The following is a 21,485-nucleotide window of genomic DNA, read 5'->3' on the forward strand; positions in this document are numbered from 1 at the left end:
TGCTCTGAGCTGCCAGCAGCAGGCCACACCAACTCTCTGAAAGGAGATTGTAATTTGGGATTTCCCTCCTTGTTTTTATTACAACTTTGCCAGTTACTCCTGAAAGAATGCATGTTACAGGAACATGGGACACAATTTTAGAAAGATCTAAAGGGATGAGAAACAAAGATCCTTCTTTACAATTCAGTTCCCTTTTTCTCTCACATTTTTTTTGGACACTTCTCTTGTTTTTATAGATAAATCCTTAGCAGCATATTTTCTTCCTTGTTGGGTGAACACTTGCATGTCTTTTTGAATGTTTCTCTGTTTTGCATGTAAAAGTTTTGGGTTTGGTCTTCCTGTAATGCCAACAAGTTGACCCACTTTCTTCCCTCTCTCCCTTCCTCCTAATGTGTGTTTTGTTTTCTGTGTGCTGTTGAGTTAGATCTAAGAAATTATCTCCGGCTAAATCAGGTTTATGGTTTTTCAACCTTAGCACTGTTGACATTTTAGGATGGATCATGCTTTGTTGTGGGGCCTGACTTGTGCATTATAGGATGTTTAGCAGCATCCCTGAGCTCTCCCCAGTAGGTGCCAGTAGCACCCATCCACCTATCACTGTTGTGACAATCAGAGACGTCTTTGGACATTACCAAATATTCTGAGGGGGCACAATCACTCCAGTGGAGAGCCAGTGACCTAAATTAATACAGTTTTCAAACTATATCCTTGAAAATACAAGGTAGAAGGATTTGTGAAAGACTTCATTTAAAGGCAAGCAACCCCCCAACCCGCTTAGCTTTTCTCAGGTTGCTGATGAGATACCCCACGATCTATGCATTCATTTCTTTGATAAATGTTTATCAAGTGTCCAGGTGCTGCCAGGCCTCGTTTTAGGTGATAGTGCTCTAACAATGACTGCACTGCCACTGCAACTTATTTTTTTGGTTACAGGAGATAATATACAAACCAAAACAAAAGCAGTAGATAGTATGTTAGATGGTAGAAGGTGCTGTGTAGAAAGTAAGGGGAAAGAGGCTCCAAGAATATGTGTGTGGCGAAGGGGTGCAATTTTCCATGGGCTGGCCCGGCAGTGTGGCTGGGATGCTGTGAGCCTGGTGGAGAAGAGCGGATGTAGAATAAGAAAGGACACAGGGATGGGGGGTCTGGGAGAGGAGTGATGAAAGTTGGCAAGACTTTGACTCTTTCTTAGTGGTGATGGGAAAGCACAGGGAGGTTTTAAACCAGGAGTGCTTGGTTTGGTTTACACTCTTTGTTTCTAATATAAAAGGGCTGTGGCACATCCAGATCTACAAAGGCCCCACCCTGTAAAGGCAGCATGGCCTGGGCCACGTTTCCCCTTAGGGACTTTAGGGCCCAGAAGTGTTTTGCTGAAGAAGATGCTTCAGCAGCTATTCTTCAGTGTGGCTGTTTCAATCAGATTCATCTCTGATTCTTTGGCGAATAAATTGGGAAGGTGATCAGATCTTAGGATCTGTGTGGCTCTTCCTGATATCCGGTGGTCCACTGTAACATGTGCTCTCCAAATAAATATATTCCCTACCTACAATGTAAATATGATAGAAGACGAATGCCATAACCCTCAGTATCTACAACAGGCAAATTTTAAGTTGTTCATTATTTCATTGATCTTTTGATTTTCGCTGTGTTAGGGGAAGAATTCATTTCTCTGCTTTATTCATACGAGAGAGAATCATAAAAATGGAGTCAGTAGCACTTCACTATTATCTCTATAGGATCTGGAACTGTATTTGATAATACCTTATTTTATATTTAAAAACAAAAATTGTATCGCTTGGAGAAGAGTGTGAATAATTTTTGTGAGAATACATTTTCTTTAATCAAGTCATAAACTCAAACGTGATTTATACCTTTAGAGAAAATGCAAACTACATTTTAAAATGTCTAAGTATAAAGCATCAAGTGTACTTCAACTTTTAATCTCTCTCAAAATGGTAATGTGCTAAGTGCATTTCAGCCTGTTAAATAAAGAGCCTGTTCTGAATTCACTATATCTTTTAATCAGGATGAATGCGCTGGCTGACTATTGGCTCATTTAAAATCCATATTCTAAAACCAGCGTATCTGTTAATGGGGGTGAATTGTTCTAAGGACATACTTACGCTTAGATATAGATCAGAATTGAAAGAATCCAGGCCAATGAGTCATTCTTCCATGCATTTCATTTCTGTTCAACTTTTGAAAAAACAGTTACTTAAAAAAATGATTATATAGGGGCTGGCCCCGTGACCAATTGGTTAAGTTTGCATGCTCCACTTTGTTTTGCTGGTTTGGATCCTGGGTGCAGACATGGTACCGCTCGTCAGGCCACGTTCAGGCGGCATCCCACATACCACAACTAGAAGGACCCACAGCTAAAATATACAACTATGTACTGGGGGGATTTGGGGAGAAAAAGCAGAAAAGAAATGGTTATATAGATATGCAAAACTTTGTACTCATGACTAAAAACTATAGAAAATTGTGATTGGAATGGATTATAATCTGAAGGCTTCTAATATTTGCTCAGTTCCACAATAGTCCAAAAATCTTCTGATCCATAACATAGTAAATATGCATTGGAAAACAATAAGCATATTTTAGAGTTTTAAAACATTTCCAACATAGACACTATCTCCTAATAATTATCTGATTCCATAGATTTATTTAACATTTCTCTCCTCAATAAAGTGATCCAAACTTTCTCCTGAAAATCAGTCTGGATTCTTCTCCTCTGGGTCATCCCTTTTTATTCTGACATATGTTTATACTCTCAGAATTATCTAATGGGCCCATTTAGGAAGATGTTGAAAATCACCTTTCTGTAAAATAGGAAAAGCATATATTTATTGTTATATGTAAGAAGGAATCATCTACAGTTTGACGAGGTCCTGCGTTTTGTGACAAATTGGAGTCCTCTTGCGCGAGCCATGCCAACATGTGCAGTGAATCTGTAATCAGAAGCAGAGGGCTTTATGAATGCCTTAGCCTTCTCTGCGAATCCATGTGTACAATAACTAGCTGCACCAATAACAGCTTCACTTAATTAGTTTTATGGGACAAATTTTCCATAATTGCTTGTACCAAATAAACGTCCAGGCAAATCTTCATTTGCATTTCCAATTAAGTATTTGCCCAAGTTTCACTTATGATGGGTTTCACACATCGTAATGGACACACTTACACAATCATATTTTCTTAAGTTAATGCTGAAATTTTGACCATTAAAATAAATAATATTTACAGTTTACTTTACATTAATATTTATGGTTGTATAACCACATAAAAATTTTAGCAGGACTAAAATGGTGATTTTTGAACACAGATATTCACTTCTCCTCTCCGTCTAATCCTGATCCAGTCTGTTTATTCAAATAAATAAAGGAAGACAAAATAAGGCACATTTTTCTGTTGGCCTGGAAACTAGGAAAGGGTACCCATAGGCTGGAATTTTCATGAACCACATGTAATATGTACGGTGGATGATATTTGGCTAGGACACACAGGCTAAGGGAGAAAGAAGAATGACTAGTGGGATTCCTCTAACAAGGAAGAAGAAGGAACTTTAACCTGTAACAAGATGGCGGCAAGCGTAATTCTGAGCATATCATGCATGATGCTAAATGTTGAATAGGGTAAATTTTTCTATTAAATGGAAAAACCTGTCACAAGGAGACAAAGAGTAAAATCTAACTGCTGTTGCTTTGAGACACCTCAATACGGAAGTGGATGAGCCAAAGGATAACACACTAATGTAAATAAAAGGTAAGTCAGAAGTGTAGAGGAGGTTATTTTGTGGGTTAAAAAACAGTTACCAATAAAGTTGTAACAGACTTGAACATTTATGTGAATCATTTCCTGTAGAAATGTAAATGAGTATATATATAAAATATTTGAAATGCTAGAAAAAATTACAAAATTAGAATCACAAAATGATAATATATATTATCTAGCTAGCTTCAAAAATATCAGAAGCAAAAAATAAATAAGGTTGCGAAGTGATGTTTCTTACAGGCCCAAATGTTTGGAAGTCCACATTCCAGGCGGTGGATGCTGACAACAGCAGTCCTTGCACAGCATCCACAGCTACTACATTTCTGGGCATGAGATCCTGGAATCTCCCCTTTTGTAGCGAGTTCTCAGCTGAATTTTAGGCATACTAAAGTGGTGGTTCTCAAACTTGAGAGAATAAGTAGTAAACTTGATCTAAAGTATGTATGTAAAGTATGTATGTATGATCTAAAGTATGTAAAGTAAATATGCAAACTATTCTGTTCCAATACCCATTTAACATGTTTAAATATTGATTATGTTGTGGGTCCAAAATGCCTCTGTAGATTTCGAAAAGGCAGAAAAGGTACTGTGGCCACAGGACCATTCAAATAGAAACTAATAACAAAGTTGAAACAAATATCCAAACACTTGGTGGAAAAAAAAGTTCCTAGTAGCTAATGTAGAAACCAAAACTGCAATTTTAGACTTCTTAGAAGTTAACAATGAAATACTGAATAAAACTGTGGATAAGGGCCAGAAGTATTATTCAGAGGAAATTCTTACCTTGAATGATTTTATAATTAAACAACAAAGGTTGAAAATCAATTAAGTGTCTCAACAAAAGGAAGTAAAATAAAACTAAGGAAAGGAGAAAGGAATTGATGAAGATTAAAAAAAGAGCAATACTATAGAAAATATATAAAGAATGTATTTGATAAATCCAAATATTAGTTTTCCACAAAATCAATGAAAAAGGCAAGCCATTTACAAGGCTAATGAAAAAAAAAAGAGAAAAACGTATGCTATTAAGAATGAGGATCAACAAGAAATATAGGGATTGCTATGAAAAAGACAACTAAATTTTATAGAGGAGTGTGAGACAAAACTCAAATAAATATGGAGACATGCTGTGAGAGAACTTGAGAATTTTAAAGTTTTAAAATCTCCCCCAGTTAACTATAAATATAATACAGCTCCGCATTTGGAGAAATTAATGTGTAAAAATAGCAAGGGAAATTATCTTAAAAAATATGAGGAATTTGAATATCAGGTATTGAATATACTGTTTAGTGAAAATAATTAATTATGGAAATATCAGAAAAAGTTACCAAATCATTCCACCCTTTCCTCTCTGCCCCCTGCCCTCCCCCAAATAAGAAAATAACAGATCCAAATCATTTCATGAACAAGTTTTTGAGACCTTAAAGGCACAGGCAATTTTTATGTTATTGAAATTTATTAAGAACATAAAAGAAAATGGAAAATTTATGAATTTATTTCCTGAGACTAGAATAATTCTGATATCAAAAACATAAATTTAATAAAAAGGAAATTATATACTTTTCATGGAATACCAGTAAGACTCAACACATTAGGATATGTAATTGTGTAATTTATATCATTGATATATTAAAGGAGAAAAAAAAACCTTGACAATCTCATTAGATGCAGAAGGGGCACCTGATAAAATTTAAGATCCATTCTTGATTATGAAAAGTTGTCTAAAGAGATAGTAATTGATGACCACTGCCTCACCACAATGACCGATACCTATATCACCAACATCAAACTTATTCCCGAAACACTAGAGATATTCCTTCTATCTCCTCTTCTTTAAAATGAAGATAACAATAATTCTTACTGCTAGGATTGTTGCAAGAATTTAATGAGCTTATATGCTTATGAATTAACAATTAAAAATTAAGCCTTTAATGTCAGATCCAGCCAATGCAAAAATATAAGAAAAAATAAATTATATTTTAATGAAGGGGACATATTATTTGCAGGTACTATCTGATAATATCCGATATTATCTATAAATATAAAGAAAATTAATAGAAACATTGGAATAAAAAAAGTCAGTAAAGTATAAACAAGATCAAAATTAAGTAAAAAGAAATCAGTTGCCATACCTAATAGGAAAACATTTTAAAAACCTGAAAACAGCATCAAAGAGTATAATAGCAGGAAACAAAAACAATTATAATGCTTAAGACTTACCTGAGGAAGTTCGAGAACTGTACTGAAGGATGTGACAAAAGGCTAAATAATTGGAGATCATTTAATGCATAATAAACTTGAAGCCTGAAGTCACTGAGGAAAGGATGGACTAAGTGATTTCTATGTACATGATTCTGGGAAAATGGGTTGCTTTTCCATCAGGGGAAAATGTGTCAGTGTGTTAGACCAAACACAATAGCTATTTCAAGATGGATTAAAGGTCAAGCACTTGAAACAAACTGTAAATAAAACTATAAAATAATGGGGAAATCCTATGTAAGCAAAGTGAAGCGAGAATAACAAAGGAAAAAAAAAAGTTAAGATGTCAAGATGGCAAAAACCAAAATTGCCACTGTAAATTAAAAGACAAAGGAGAGACTGGCGAAAAATACTTGTAGCATAAAACCAAATGGATGATGTCACTAATGTAAAAGGTTGTTTCTTTTTAATCAGTAAGAAAAAGGCAAGTGAACCTAGGAGAAAAGTTAATTCAAAGAAGTAGAAATTGGAATAGCTAAAAAGCATGTGACAGGCTCATGCTTTATTTAACCATGATTGTGGTTGTCAGGAGTGCAGAAGATGGAGCCATGCCACCTGATTTGGCACACAGTCTTCTCCTCTAACTGGCTGTGTGATTTTTGACAAGTTACTTAACCTCTCTGTCTCCATTTCCTCCTTGATGAAATGAAGATATTATCGTAATACCTTCATTGGAGGTCTATGGTGAGGACTGATATGATTTGGTAAATGTGAAGTGAGTACAGTAACACACAGTAAACATTTATAATATAAGCTATCATCTTCATCACCCTTGTTTTAGTAAATTAAATGATCAAATTAGTTTAAGCAATCAGATTAACAAATAGTAAATATTTTTAATTAGCAGTGATAATTAGTTGTAGAAAAAAGGACTCTCAAATGCTGTTGGAGGGAGCATGACTTGCTATAAGGCTTGTAGAAAGCACCTTGATGAAATGGATTAAAATTTAATATACACATATCTTTGAGTACTTATCTTCTGGGTATCTATTCTAGAGAGGAAACTGGGACTCAGAGAGATACAGTAATTACCCATGGTCACACAGATGCTAAATGCCAGAAATGGGAATTGAATCCAAGTCTGTCTGTTTTCACAGCCCTACCGTGGCCCACTGTTAATAAACATATGAAAGATAATGTTCAGTTACATCACTTATAAAAAAGCACATATTACAACAACCTGAGGCCATTTTATTCCTATGAAATTGCTGTATATTAAATAAAAATGCCTACGGTTGGCGAAGTTGCAAGGAAATGGACAGGCTCATTCACTGAGGCCAGGAGTATAAATGTTATACAGCATTTTAGGAGGGCAAATTGGCAGTGCTTGCCAAAGCCGTAAAACGAGGCGCATCCTATGACTCAGCAGTTCCACCTCTAGGAATTTATTCTCGGAGTGAATCATGGATGCCCAAAGATATCTGTGTATAAATTCATCACAGTGTTTGTAATTGTTAAATATTGGAAGCATTCTTACAGTGGAGGATTGCTTAAGGTAGGTATAGAATATTTGTAAAGATCTATTCAAAATTATGTAGAAGAATCTATTATTACATTAGGGAATGTTTCCCATACTTTTTGTTTTTTAATTTAAAAGACAAGTGATTAAAAACTATATAAATTAAAATAAGACTGAAAATAGATGTTAACAGCAATTTCTAGGTACTTGTCGCTGTTCTTAGTGTTTTTTCTTGATTATTTCACAACAGCCTCTGAGATATGTATCATTTTGTACTCACATTTTATAGATTAGGAAATTGAAGAACAGAGAAGTTATATAACTTATCCAGAGTTATCCAGCCATGCTGTGGCCACGCCAGAATTTAAACTCAGTTCATCTGCCTCTAGAGTCTCAAATTTTGGCCAATGACTATGATCCTATTTTTATAAGATAAACACATACAAATATACATTAAAAACTAAAGATGTGTTTATTTGTTAAAAATGTAATGTAAAAATTGTTTTCTTTAACCTTTTTTGTAAATTTTGCACAATCCTTACAATTAATATATGTTACATTCGTAAGGATAGCTTATATTTTAGAGAGAGAAGTTGATAAGAAATGCTGGCTACACCAGGTTTTCTGCCATTTCCTAAGTTCGGAGCAGAGAGTAAATGGGATGGATTGCCTGGGAACGGAGAAGAGCTGAGGTTTAAGCAAAGAGGGTCTGGGGTGATGAGCTCAGTGCTGCCTCTGCTGGCTGCTGGTTGACTTTGTGTCCAGGCAAACAATGACTGTGGGCGTTTTAATCCCTCTTGCTGTCTCTAACTCATGCCATTGGAAGCAGGCCTAATTCCAAGTGGCGACGTGAATGTGAATCACTACCAAGGAAAGCATATTTCTTTTCCTCTTGCCCAGCCACGTGTCTGTCCTCATGATAATTCATTGGAGAGTCACTTTGCGTGCGCATCAACTGGTGTATTGTGGTGGTGTCACATTGTTTTCCCTTCTGTGTAGAATGAAAAGCATCTGATAGAGTAATGCTTATTTACGCCCAAATGTCTCCATTTTCTTATGCGAAGGTCAAACTGAGGGAATCTATATGACTCTCTAGCTTGGATTTTGATCTTGAACGTGTATCTTTCCTCCCTAAGCCAACTGATGGGTTTATTCCATCATACTGATTCTGATTAACTCTGCTATTGAATCAGTTGATATCTTGTTACATCAAAGAATTTTATAGTAAAGCATAATAATGATAATTCTTTAAAAAGAGTTCCAGATGAGAAAAAGATTTGTTCTCTGTTCTTGCCTACCAACCTCTGTTATATGCCGATTATAAAAGAGTTTAGTTTTCTTAGATAGTGAATATATTTCTTTGACTCACCAATTAATTTTATAACCCAACTTTTCAAAAATTCTTTGTATTTACTATGCTTAAAGCTTGTTTAAACAGATTTAAAATTCTATATAGAAGAAAAATTGAATAGTTTAAAGATGATTTGAGGTCAGATTAAAACTCAAATCAGACTATCTTCTATGTAACTTGTCCTCTGGCTCCAAAATCCTGAATTATTACTCAGAAACAGACGTACTGCACTTTTCATTCACTGGCTAGTTTAACTAGGAATTAATTGTTAGCATGCTCTGGATAAAAGCTTTTAGATATATCCTATTGTTTCTGAAAATAATGTAAAGGGACATAAAAGTGTCCATTTCCTTGATTGTGAAAGTTGCATTCCTAATTAGGTTACATCTATATTACTGTCCTGCAGAGATGCCTTCCCCAAATTATTGCTTAATAGCTGCACTCTTCACCTATGAAAAGGCCAGTGCGTTTGCAAAGATGTGTCATAAGTCACTTGGAAAAGTTTTCTTGTAACACTGAATTTAAAGACATTATCTAGTATTATTTTTTAATTATTTTATTGAGGTCACATTGGCTTATAACATTGTGTAAATTTCAGGTGTACATTACTATATATCAGTTTCTGTAGAGACTGCTTCCTGTTCACCACCAATAGTCCAGTTTTTATCCTTCACCGTACATATATGCCCCTTTACCTCTTTTACCTTCCCCCGACCCATTCTTCTCTGGTAACCACCAGTCTGTTCTCCTTGGCTTTGTGTTTGTTTATATTCCGCATATGAGTGAAATCATATGGTATTTGTCCTTACTTATGGCTGAGTAGTATTCCATTCATATATATATATATTTTTTTTTATATATCACATCTTCTTTATCCATTCATCTGTTGATGGGCATTTGAGTTGCTTCCATGAAAGACTATTATTTTATCTGGTGACCCTTATATTTGAGTGAAATGAAAGCCTCCCGGATGTCAGCCCAAGAAGACTCTGCAAATGACCTTAGAGACCTCCTTTTGTCATAAATTGAAAACCGTATCGTTCCTTTTTGCCTTGACTGACAGAGATCTCAAAATTCAGCTTAGAACTTAATTGGAGCAACTATTTCATACCTAAAGATGAAAGTATGTATAGAGTCTCTGCTATAAATTTTGTTTTGGCTGTGTTTAATTGTCCTGTTTAACAGAGATTTTAAAATTATAAACTGCTAGAAATAATTCTCAGAGTTCTAAGTATAAATAATAAACATACTTCTTGGCAGGAAGAATATATGTTTAGTTGTCATTTCCTGTTATATAAATACTCTCATTTGGGGTGTTCAGCAAATTGGGATGTTACAGAACTTTTTATCCCGTATTCTCATGTTGGAAATTCAATTATGTAACGACTATGGTAAAGGAAAATATTTAAAACATAGTCTCTTTGGTTACTATTTCAGCTTAATTTTGACACTAAATATTCAAATGCTTTGACCTATTTTTAGCCCAAACGTATCCCAAATATAATGAAATATTAAGTAGTAGATTTCCTCTTTCCCTTATTCTTTACCTTTTCCCAAAAGATATTCCTTATGGCAGATAGCCTGAAACAGTGGAATCAACCAAATGTTCATCAATAGGAAAATTAATAAATTGTGGTTTATTCACTTTTTGTGCAGTTTAAAGAAACGAGACAGAGCTATATGTGATAGAAATTATCAAAGCAAATTGATAGATACAAAATGGAGTTGCAAAATACATACACCTTGACACTTGGCACAAAGTGTAAAATACTTTTTTCAGGGATATATTTATGAACATAAATCAAAATTTTGGGAGGATACCTGCCAAATTCTTATCTAATTTCCATCCGGGGAAGGAATTGTGATATTTATGGAAGTTCAAAGGGATTTTAGTTTTTTTATGTAATTTTTCGAACTTTTTACAAATTTTTAAACTTGTAATTTATATATTTTAAGATGATGTTATATTGAAATGCCAAACCTGAATAGCCTTAATTATATCTCTGGTTTTGAAAATTGCCTTAGTGTCCCTAGGCGGATTCTGAGTTGTGCTGACACAAGACTAGGACATTGAGAAAGAGGAAACGATCATTTACTAAATCAGAAAAAAAACAACAAAAAGCTTCTTTTACTATAGAAGATTTCTTTTTATACTGATACCTCTTGTTCTTCTGCTGACCTTCCCTCACCCTTAAGAAATCATGGAAATTTTAAGCTAACGGTACAATGACTGTGGGTTGAGGCAAAGCTCAACTGGGCCGAAGTCAGCTTGGCACATTGTCATGCTGTTTTTGTATTTATTTCTTTCAACTTTAACACCCACATTTTATTAAGTGAGACTGTGGATAAAAGAGGAAGCTCAGAATCCTGTTTGGACACCGTTTAGGAAGGAAACCAGGTCTTTATGGGGCACCCCCTTCCCCTTAGCCACTGGCCAGGAAAACCATCTTTCTGTTTAAAACCTATTCAGTCTGAGAGAGGTGGGGTGACTTTGGGAAGGAAGGTGACCTCTCCCTTGTAAAGTGGAATGGCTCTGTTTCCCCTCATGCCTTATTCAACTCATTTCCACCACTGTTTATAAGAACACTTGTGCTGAATGCTTGTAGTGACAGCAATAGTCATTTAAAATATGGCTCAAATTTCATGGCCTCAAATTTCCTGTGTTATTTCGAATCTTGGATCCTTGCAATCCCAAATGGAGCTTTTGGTCAGCTCGGGTTTTGCCGATGGCCTTTAGGAGTTACCAGGCATGCTTCTTATAAGCCAGAAGTTTAATCAATACATATGCTACTACTGTGTGTACTCAGAGCATGGCTGCTATCAAACCTGAAAAGAAGATGCCTTAATGGGAGTCAGGTTATTTCCAAAAGGATATAGGAGATGTTTTTCTTAGATGTCTTACATGCTGGGGCCCGCAGGTAGTTAGTGTATGGAACTAATATGAGATGCTGGCCCAGAGAGGATCTCAGAGGAACTTGTGCCTTTTCAAAGTTTTTGGATTGTGACCTCAACTTTAGCTACACTGATTTATTTAATGTGCATTGCTCTGTGGCTCTGAAACACTGATCATTTTTTAAAACTTGGTTCCTTTATTCATTTCTGAAAAATATCTCAATAACCTTTTTATTTTGGAAAAATTTTAGCTCTATAGAAAAGATGTAAAGATAAGACAGAGTTCCCATATACCCCTCACCTAGTTTCCCACAGTGTTAACATCTTACATTGCCATGATACACTTATCAAAACCAAAAAATCTGACATTGTACATTACTATTAACTAAACTCTGGTCTTTATTTGGGTTCTACCAATTTTTCCACTAATGGCCTTTTTCTGTTCCAGGATCCAACTCAGGGTACCACACTGCATTTAGTCATCTTATCTCCTTAATCTTCTGATTTATGACAGTTTCCAAGTTTTTCCTTTTTCCCATGACCTTGGCAATCTTATGGAGTACTGGCCAGGAATTTTGTAGGATATTCATCATTTTTTAATAAATAAAAATGTATAACCTCTGGGATTTTTGAAAGAAAGCCTGAATAGACTTAGTAATAATTTGTACCACTAATTTTCCATTCATACACCAGTTTCAGCCTGGTAATTTTTCACTTTATCTTTTTATTAGTTACAACAGCACTCTAGAATTAAAAGTTGGTTTATGATGGATTTAATATTTGCATCATCTGTGTGTCCATTCTGCATCCTCAGCTTTGCCTGTTCATCCAGTTTAAACCCCACAGAAAGTTTGTATTTTGTCTGTTGTTTATGACAGATTCGAGATGGACAACCAAATTGTTACGTGCTGAAGAATAAAGATTTAGAACAAGCTTTTAAAGGAGTTATTTACTTGGAGATGGACCTCATATATAATCCGGTAAGTTTATCTGGCCCATACCTCCCACATTCTCTGCAGCTCAAGTAAAAGGTGACCAGCCTGGAGAGGCTGAAATCAATGTAAGATGTTTCAGAATTGTTGCAGCTAGAGAGAGAGCAGTGTTTTAAAACTTAGCCGTAAAATCAGTGCTGGACTCTCCAGTTTCAACTGCTCTTAATCCAGTTGAGCCAGGAGAATTGATGGTGTTTAATTCTCAATAAATCTAAATGGCAAGGAAAAAATAAAAAATAAAGGAGAAAATTCCTTTTTTAGCTTTATTCCCTGTGATCATCCAAGGCAATAGTTGCCTATTGGACAGAGAGGTTTTCAAGCCTCTGTCACCTTATTTAATTGTTGTAGTAGATGTCCTGCCATCCAGTATTACCAAGACAAGTAGTTACTCAATTGGAAACTGTAGTTAAAGGAGGAATTTTTTTAAGTGTATCTTAAACCTTAGGTTAATATGAAATATGTAAATATACATTTGTTTGCCCATCTTTAGGTGTGGGCCCCAAATCATTTTTTTTGGGCATTGATTTGTTATTTTTACTTCTACAACATATTCTTTACATAATACACCCAAGATATCTATGGTAATTTCTAGTTTCACTTTCTTTGAAGAGGATATATACTTTAAAGACATTCACAGAATAATCAATATAGAATTCTTCCAGATTGTTTTTCCATATAGTCAATTCCTCAATAACAGTATGTTTGTAGTGACCCACCTTTATGAAGGCTTTCTCGAGCAACATAAATTTCAACTCTTTTGGTCTGTGCTTGTATTTCATTGATTTATATAATAATTAATTAAAATATAGAATTGCAATCATGGGTAAACTGGCATAAATAGATTTTGAAATTAGCACAGTTGATTCTTGGTGGGCGTACAATTCAACTGTTGTGAGCAGAAATTGTAGGCATGCAGGAAAATGGCCTACTTCGCTGTGAGCATTCACATGCCATGGTGTCAACAGTAGATTCTAGAAGGGGTAAGAAGAGCACAGTTTGATCCAGATAGTGGTATAAATGAATGTAGAGTAATGGAGCTTTGAAGTAATTATAAGAATAACTGCCATTTTTTGGCCACCTATAATGTGCCAGGCTCTGACATTATTCCATTTAATCCTCACAATAAACCTGGTAAATAGGTATCATGAATGCCATTTTATGATGAGCAAATGGAATTAAACAGAGGAGCTGATTTGCTAATAAATGAGTGAGTCAGCAAAGAGATCCAGATCTTTCTGACTCTATGATTATTCCCATGCTACACTGCTTCTCGTTTAGTGTCTTTAGGGAATTGTTTATAAAATCAATGGCAGGAGAATTTTCTATTTTCTTCCCAGTAATGCTAGAACTCTGGGCACAGTCTCCAGTGTGGGGGGCTATTGTTAATTCCTCTTGTTCCCCATAGCTTTCCCTTTCTCTTCACGGACATCGTATGTGCATGTTACATCACAGCTCACCCTTTATCTCCTATTTCCTTTTGACAAGCACTTGCATATAGACCGGACACAGGTGAAACCTGAGTTTTAGGGGGGAAAAGTCTTAAATAGAAAATATGTTAGTGAAATGATTTTCCAGTTGTCCATTTGATGTAAAGGAGAAGGACTCGAATTCTTCTCTTTGAGGTTTTTCTCAGTATGGTGATTTGGACAAACCTAAATCCATCAGTTTGAGAACTTCATGAACCCAGTCTCTGCAGTGGTTTAAAATAGCTCCATTGATTCGCAAAGTGGATACAGCCCCCTGGAGTCTCCCATGCAGTGTGACCCACGTGAGTCAGGCTGACGTGATGTCCCCAGAAACACACTCAAAGCACAGGGGTGGCCACCATTTCTCTGCTCCCTGCTAAAGGCCTTAGGTCAGTGGGTATTGGTTTCCATGTTCTTCAAGTCTTTAAGAAGAAAAGGAGAAGAATGAAGTCCATATAAATTCTACTCTTTTTAACAATGTCGTCTTTCTAGATCAAAGCAAGTATTAGGACCTTTACTCCTAGAGAAAAACGCTTTGCTGAAGATGGCCGCAAGCTATCCAAAAAGGTAGGTCTGTACGGTGAACTGGCTTGTGGGTACACTCAGCACCCAGCACCCCAAGTACTTAATTGTCATTGCTTGTTTGCATCTCTCCCTCTCTCTCTCCCCTCCCTATCTCTTCATTCCTTTCTGCTTGTCTCCATTTCTCATCCTAAAGGAGGACTTCAGTCAGTCCAATAAGAAGGAGAAGACTTGAAACATAGCTACTGGATAAAGCAGAGGTGTCAGCCCTTTGCTAATCTCCTGCGTTGTTCTATCAACAAACATTCCTAGCCTTAAGCCTGCATAAACATTCTCCGGAGTTTACTTGTCCTGTCTGCCCCTCTTTAATTGCAGCCATTTTCATCTTAGTCCTTCGAAGTTGCAAGGAGGTATTCTGCCCACGGAGTCCATAAAGGGATTAACCCAGTGGATCTTTAGAGACGTCTAGCCTTGGATTCTACCACAGCTGCTCCTGCCACTTTTGTGTTGTCTCAATTTAGGATGTGTTGGCATTTGCCTCATGTGAAATTCACTCTCTCTCCCTCTACCTGTCACCCTTAATTCCTCTCTCATCAGTTCAACAAAAAGTGAAGATCAGTCCGGGAGGTTTCACATTTTTTTAACATGACCTTTGCATTTCTTTTCAGAGTCCCTCCCTATCCTATTCAGAAACAGTTCAGAATCTCACTCAGTACCTATTGTCCCTCTTTGGTTGTGTAACAAAGAACAAAGTGTCCCTTTTTAAAGTGTTTATTACTTCCAGCACTTCCTGTGTGGTGAGCAGCTGTGGGTTACATAAAGCGGTTAAATATAAAGGCATCTCATCATCCTTTTGTTTCCCATAACTTCTGGGCACACTTGGGAAAGACCTTCAGCGTCTTTTGAAGAGAGCATCCCAAATGTTTTGTTTCTGTCTGCCATAACATTGAGTGTAATATTTATTTTATGTAATCTGAGTAAACGTCTTATTTTTGTATTATTATTATTGCCTTTTGCTCTGTTTACTTGAAAGTTAAAACCTGAGTTGAAGTAGGTGGGGTAGCTGCTTTGCAAACACACTGAAATGAATCTGCCTACGCCTGGGAGAGAAGACATTTCCTTTCCAAACACACCTCCATGGGGGGTGGGCTGGGCCCAGGGAGCACCAGGAGATTTGGGGCTGAGGTCCTGGGGTATGTTAGGATCCCCCCCTTTTGCCTCTCACCACAAAGTGTCCCCAGATTTTCATAAAGTTGAAACTCGTGCTTATGATGCAAATACTTAAAAGCACTTACTGCGTGACAGGCGTTTTTCTAAACCCTTACTTCTCTCCATAATCTGCAAGGTAAGTACTAAAATCAACCCCACTGAATAAGAGAGAGATTAAGAAACTGGCCCAGAGGCCTGCCCGGTGGTGCAGTGGTTAAGTGTGCACATTCCGCTTCTCGGTGGCCTGGGGTTTGCTGGTTCGGATCCCGGGTGTGGACATGAGACTGCTTGGCAAAAGCCATGCTGTGGTAGGCGTCCCACATATAAAGTAGAGGAAGATGGGCATGGATGTTAGCTCAGGGCCAGTCTTCCTCAGAAAAAAGAGGAGGATTGAAAGTAGTTAGCTCAGGGCTAATCTTCCTCAAAAAAAGAAAAGAAAAGAAACTGGCCCAAAGTTGCACAGCTAGAAGAACTGGATTCCCTTTCTAGAACTATACTTGCCTCTAGACTTTTTCTTCTGGACTAGATGAACTGAAATACTTGTACATTTCTACTATAAATGTATCCATTTCCTTCCAAGCTAGACAACATAGACACTCATTCCCATTCTTTCTGTCTCTCTCTCAAACACACACACACACACAGACACAAATTCACACACACCGGAAGCCTGGGTGCTGAAGCTTTAACCAGCTCAGTTTTGTGCTGAACATTATTGAAAGATGCTACCCTCCATCAAAGGAGCTATAAAATGCATTGGATTTTCTTTTCCTCTATGGATGGTCATATTTTATAAAGAATTTTAGAAGTATTAGGACTTTTCCTTTCTATTATTATTTTAATTGGCAGCTATACAAAATATAATTTAAATGGCCATGCTGGAAGATCTAAAGAGCATACTTGGAGTACTTAAATCTAGTTCCCTGTTTTTCCTTTTTTTTTAAATCAGATCTTATCAAGAGATGCAGACCGTGTGAAAAGAATCACCATGGCAATATGGAATACAATACAGTTCCTTAAAAGCTGCTTCCAGTGGGAATCCACATTGAGAAGTGCAATAGCATTTGTGGTAAGCTTCCTTTTTTATGTTCAAATTATTTGCTTCTGAGTCCCAGATCCAAATGCAGACGGGTTTTATTTTACTGACATAAAGCAGAATGATAACACATCCAACATAGCTGAAGTTTACACCTGTAAGGAAACTTTAAAACATAAAAGTATGCATTCGTCTTTCTAAAATATATTACAGCATAGGTGATTATGTAGGTGATGTCTTTTTAAGACTGTACTTAAGTCGAATTTACCCTTAAATTACCCAAATCTTACTCATGTGCTATCTCTTGGTAGGTTTAAGAGATCTAATTATATATATATATATATTTCAATGTTTTTGTGGTAGTTACTATAACCATGTTTGTATAGTCCCTACCTTGTCTGTATTTCTCTCCTTCTATACTAGTAAATACCAGTGTTTTTTGAAAAATCACATGACTAAATTGCTCTAATTCATGATTTAAGTAAATCATTCACAGATTTTGATAGATAAAAATTATTCATATCAAACCAATTGAGACATAACTGATCACTACACATTCTAAGTTGACTCAACACCACAAAGGAGAACTACCAGTGTATGTGAAATGCACTCTTACTTCTCTCTGATAGCATTGGCCATCCTTATGAGCGTAGTAAAACCGCAGAATCTCAGAGCTACGAGAGACCTCACAATCACCTAAGCCAGCCACTGACAGTCCAAGAATCTTGTAAGGACATGAAAGTTGGTGCAGTGCCCTCACTTTACGTCTCAGGGCATTCTCCTTCATTGGTGAAGGGTCTCTTCCTGCATCATACCAGTGATGTCCGACATGGGAGGAGAAACCAAGTCTCTCAACTGCTAATCTTGTACATTTTGTTTTATGCCATTAATTTCTGTACCTGAATGGTCTGAGTCGTGATCCTCAGTAAGTCATGATCGTGGTTCTTCTGTCTCCTGTTTTCTGTTGTCAATGCTCTCTTCTACCTCATGTCCTCATTTAAAAAAAAAAAAAAAAAAGCCCAAGATGTCAATGGGTTCAAGGTGACTCCCACCTTTATTAGGCAAACAAGTATATCAGCTCCATAAGAGGCCTTTTTCTTTGCCATTGGAGAACATTCTGTTTGGTCTAGTTAATTTTAGTTTTTCGTTGCTTCAGGATGTAGAGGACCTGTGAAGGCTGCAGCCTTGACCTGTAATGTACTTTTTCTTTGGTCTGAAGTTGCCAAAACAATTGGCCTTAACAAAAACATGAAGAAGGATTTCATTAATCCGTATTTGTCTTTGTCTTGGCATTTATTCACGCGCTTCCCTTTCTCATGCTCTCCTCAGCTGAGGGCATCATGTCTTGGGTTCCTCTTCAATCTCCCCATCTGAATTCTCTTTAAAAACTTTCCATGGAATGTTCTGTGATTCTGGACAGAAGAAGAAAGTCAACACAACTGGTGGCTTCTTCCAGTCAGCACCCCAGCCAGCCCTTGTGAGGAGGAGAGGATTTCCTCTTCTTGAGCTTAGGTTTCTGGCACTGTGATTTTTAGAAAAACAGAGATCTGTTGCACTGGATTACGTATGGGAATGACAGAAATGATTAATGGGCTGTCGGCTTGATCTGGAGAGAGATTAGAACAAATGAATAGAAATAAGTTGTCTAATAGAGGGGACTTCTGAACGGGAAGGAAGCCTTGGCAGTGGGGCCACATCTGCACTGCCTGTGCCCTGAGTATGTCCTCTCTGTGGATGCCACACGGCAGATCCCTCTGCCAAGCTGGTGGGTGCAGACTGCCACATCATCCTTTCAAATCTCTAAGGCCTACAGAATGGAAAATAAATGTGATGCTCTTATTGCTGGCTCGCTAAAGTGTAATTTTGCAAGGATACGTGAGGATATGACACTGTGGGTGGCCCCACTTATGTGTGTATGGGCACCATTTTGTTTTGGACATGATTGAAGGAAGGCACAATCAATTAGGAAGGATACATGCATGAACTCTCTCTCTGAATATTCCTGAAGGTCCTGGAATGAAGAGTGCTCACTTCAACACCTTAAGTTTTCAGTTTTAATTTGAAACTCTCCATGTGAATGTTGTTCTCACATTTACTTTAACCAGCGTGGTGATCTCAGAGCTACAGCAGATATAGAGAGGTGGCTCTCTCTCCTCCCTAAGCCAATGAAGTCTAGTTTTACTAGAGAATATTTTTGTTACTAATATCATGACAGTCCTTCCAAAAGTATTTCTGCTTTTAAAGTAAGAACATATAAAGAAAATGCAGTTTTAGGATAAAGTAAAAAATATATTTGTCTCCCTTTTGTAAAAAATAAGATTATAGGTAGCCAAGCCTTCATTGTTTTGGAAAACATTTTGCTTCCATGGATCTTGCTTACAGACTTCTGTTAGCGTCCTGTACTGTACTGATAGGCGATCCACACCTGGAGGCCACCGTTGGCTGTAGGGCTGTGGCCCTGACTTTCGGAGACTCCATTAAGGGCTGTCTTTCTGCAAAATGTTGGATCATCAGGTGCCCTGGGCCAGAGAGCGAGGAAGAGAGACTGTGACTCTGAAGCCTGGCTCCTTCTCTTCCTTGCTGCGCTGTCGAGAGTGCCATCTTTCTCGCTGGTGGCACACGCTGATGTTCTCCTGTGATTTCCTGAGGACAGAATGCCGTTCCTGGTCTTTATTCATCAATGTCATCATTTGTTCATACTTCATCCACTTACCCTGCCATGATAGGAGCAGAACAATTTCGTGGTGGTCTGAAGCAAGGTCTTAAGTCAAGGATTTATTAAATGGGACTACATTTGAAGGCCTTTCTACATTAGAAATTAGGATAAGTGGTATTTGAGAGTTCACTGCGCAGGTGTGAAAAGAACCATTTTGGCTGCACCAGTCCCCAGTGCGGCTTTTCCTTCCGCTAGAGGTACAGTCCGTGACACTCGCACACAGGCTGAGGACAGAACCATAGGAATTTTTTTCTTATGTCTGTTTTGTCAGATAACATAAAATAGCCTATTCACATCATGTTAATATCTCCATTTTCAGATGATACAAAGCATGAATGTTATAGGATTGTGCTTGGTATATTCTGGCTGTTAATTTTAAGACTTTATGAAAGCCAACCGTACATTTTCTGAGGATTCCTATGGATGCGTGTATGAATATATCATGTCTTGTTGAAAGCAGGGGTTAAACAAAAGCAGCCTGTTAAGATCTAGGTCCATGCGCTTTCCAGTCAGAAGTGGATAAGTTTTTTCCTTTTTTCATTCAAAAAGGCATATTCTCAATTTTCCCAAATGACAGACAAATTAATATGAGGTGACGATTTATTGATGGAGGCCAAATGTAACTAAAATATCATGCCTAGAAGAAGCATTATATTATATTTCCTTATGAATGGATTTGTAAATATATGTGCTATTTCACAGACGTGCACATGGTCATTCCAGACAGAGACTTTGAACTCCCGCGATGTTTAACAGCTCATGTCGTACCAGCTCTTACGGTGTCAGGCACCGTCCTAAGCATTTTACGAATGTTAACTCATTTAGTTCTTGCAACGACCTGCTGATTTAGGTGCCAGTTATTACCTTCTTTTTACAGATGAGAAAACTGTGTTCATAGAGGTTAAACAAAGTGTCAGTTCCTATGGTTTTAAGAGGCAGAGCTTGCATTTAAACCCAGACCATGGGGCTGTAGAAGTCCATGTGTTTAACCATGGGACATACCGCCTCTCATTGATGCCCAGGACGCAGTGATTGTGGTCCTTGTATCTAGATAGATGATAGTGACTCTAGGGACAACCATATTGGTCACTGTGGATATATATTTAGATGTTGTGAATGGGACCTAAGCCTGTTCCAAGATGCTTTGTGGGAAAGAAACTCTCATTATATGGGTGGGAATAATTCTCAGTCATGGTTATTATATTCACAAGACATGGAGCCAAAATTAAAGAAGCAAAAGGTAGAAATGTCTGTAATATCTTTGGGGAACAGCCTAGGCTCTGGGAATCACATGCATTTGAAATCCTTGGAATCCAGCTGGATGGTCTGGAAAACCTCAGTGCCTGGCTTCAGGCTGAGCCCCAAATTGGAGTCTGAGTTATGTTTTCCCCACTTTTGGGAGAAGCTCTTAGATGATGCAGAAGAGTTTTCAAGGGGACAGTGAAGGCTGAAAACAACCAAATGGAGGAGCCATGGAAGGAATCTATACTTTTCATATTCTTTTCAAGAATTCCAGGTTGTCCAAAATAAGGGATAAGAGTAGAGAAAAGTAACTATCTACATTAATATATTCCTTCAAAATGTCTTGGAATGGTAACTATCAGAGAGATAGGCCCATATTTCTAATGTGTGTGTGTGTGGGTGCTCTATTGTATATCCCCATGTCACAATGCAAATGCATTATTTCGTGACAGTTAAGATGAATTGAATTTGTTCTCAAAAGATAATATCGCGTTGTGATATTTGTATTGTAGAACCAATCATATTTATGGATTTTTTATTTTGTTTTGTTTTTCTATTGGATGCTTA

The 21,485-nt window shown here is 37.1% G+C and overlaps 1 protein-coding gene across 7 annotated transcripts in view; it reads left to right on the forward strand.

Annotated features, from left to right (window-relative positions):
* The window catches only part of MCTP2 (multiple C2 and transmembrane domain containing 2), a 222,974-nt gene that overhangs the window by 128,127 nt on the left and 73,362 nt on the right, over positions 1-21,485 (forward strand). For all 7 annotated transcript variants that reach the window (XM_008535761.2, XM_070618934.1, XM_008535767.2 and 4 more), the window contains exons 15-17: positions 12,614-12,715; positions 14,686-14,760; positions 16,874-16,993. In XM_008535761.2, coding sequence (XP_008533983.1) covers positions 12,614-12,715; positions 14,686-14,760; positions 16,874-16,993 — 297 coding nt within the window. The remainder of the gene's footprint in view (positions 1-12,613; positions 12,716-14,685; positions 14,761-16,873; positions 16,994-21,485) is intronic.

The sequence above is a fragment of the Equus przewalskii genome, chromosome 1 (genome assembly GCF_037783145.1).
Source record: "Equus przewalskii isolate Varuska chromosome 1, EquPr2, whole genome shotgun sequence".
Lineage (NCBI taxonomy): Eukaryota > Metazoa > Chordata > Mammalia > Perissodactyla > Equidae > Equus > Equus przewalskii.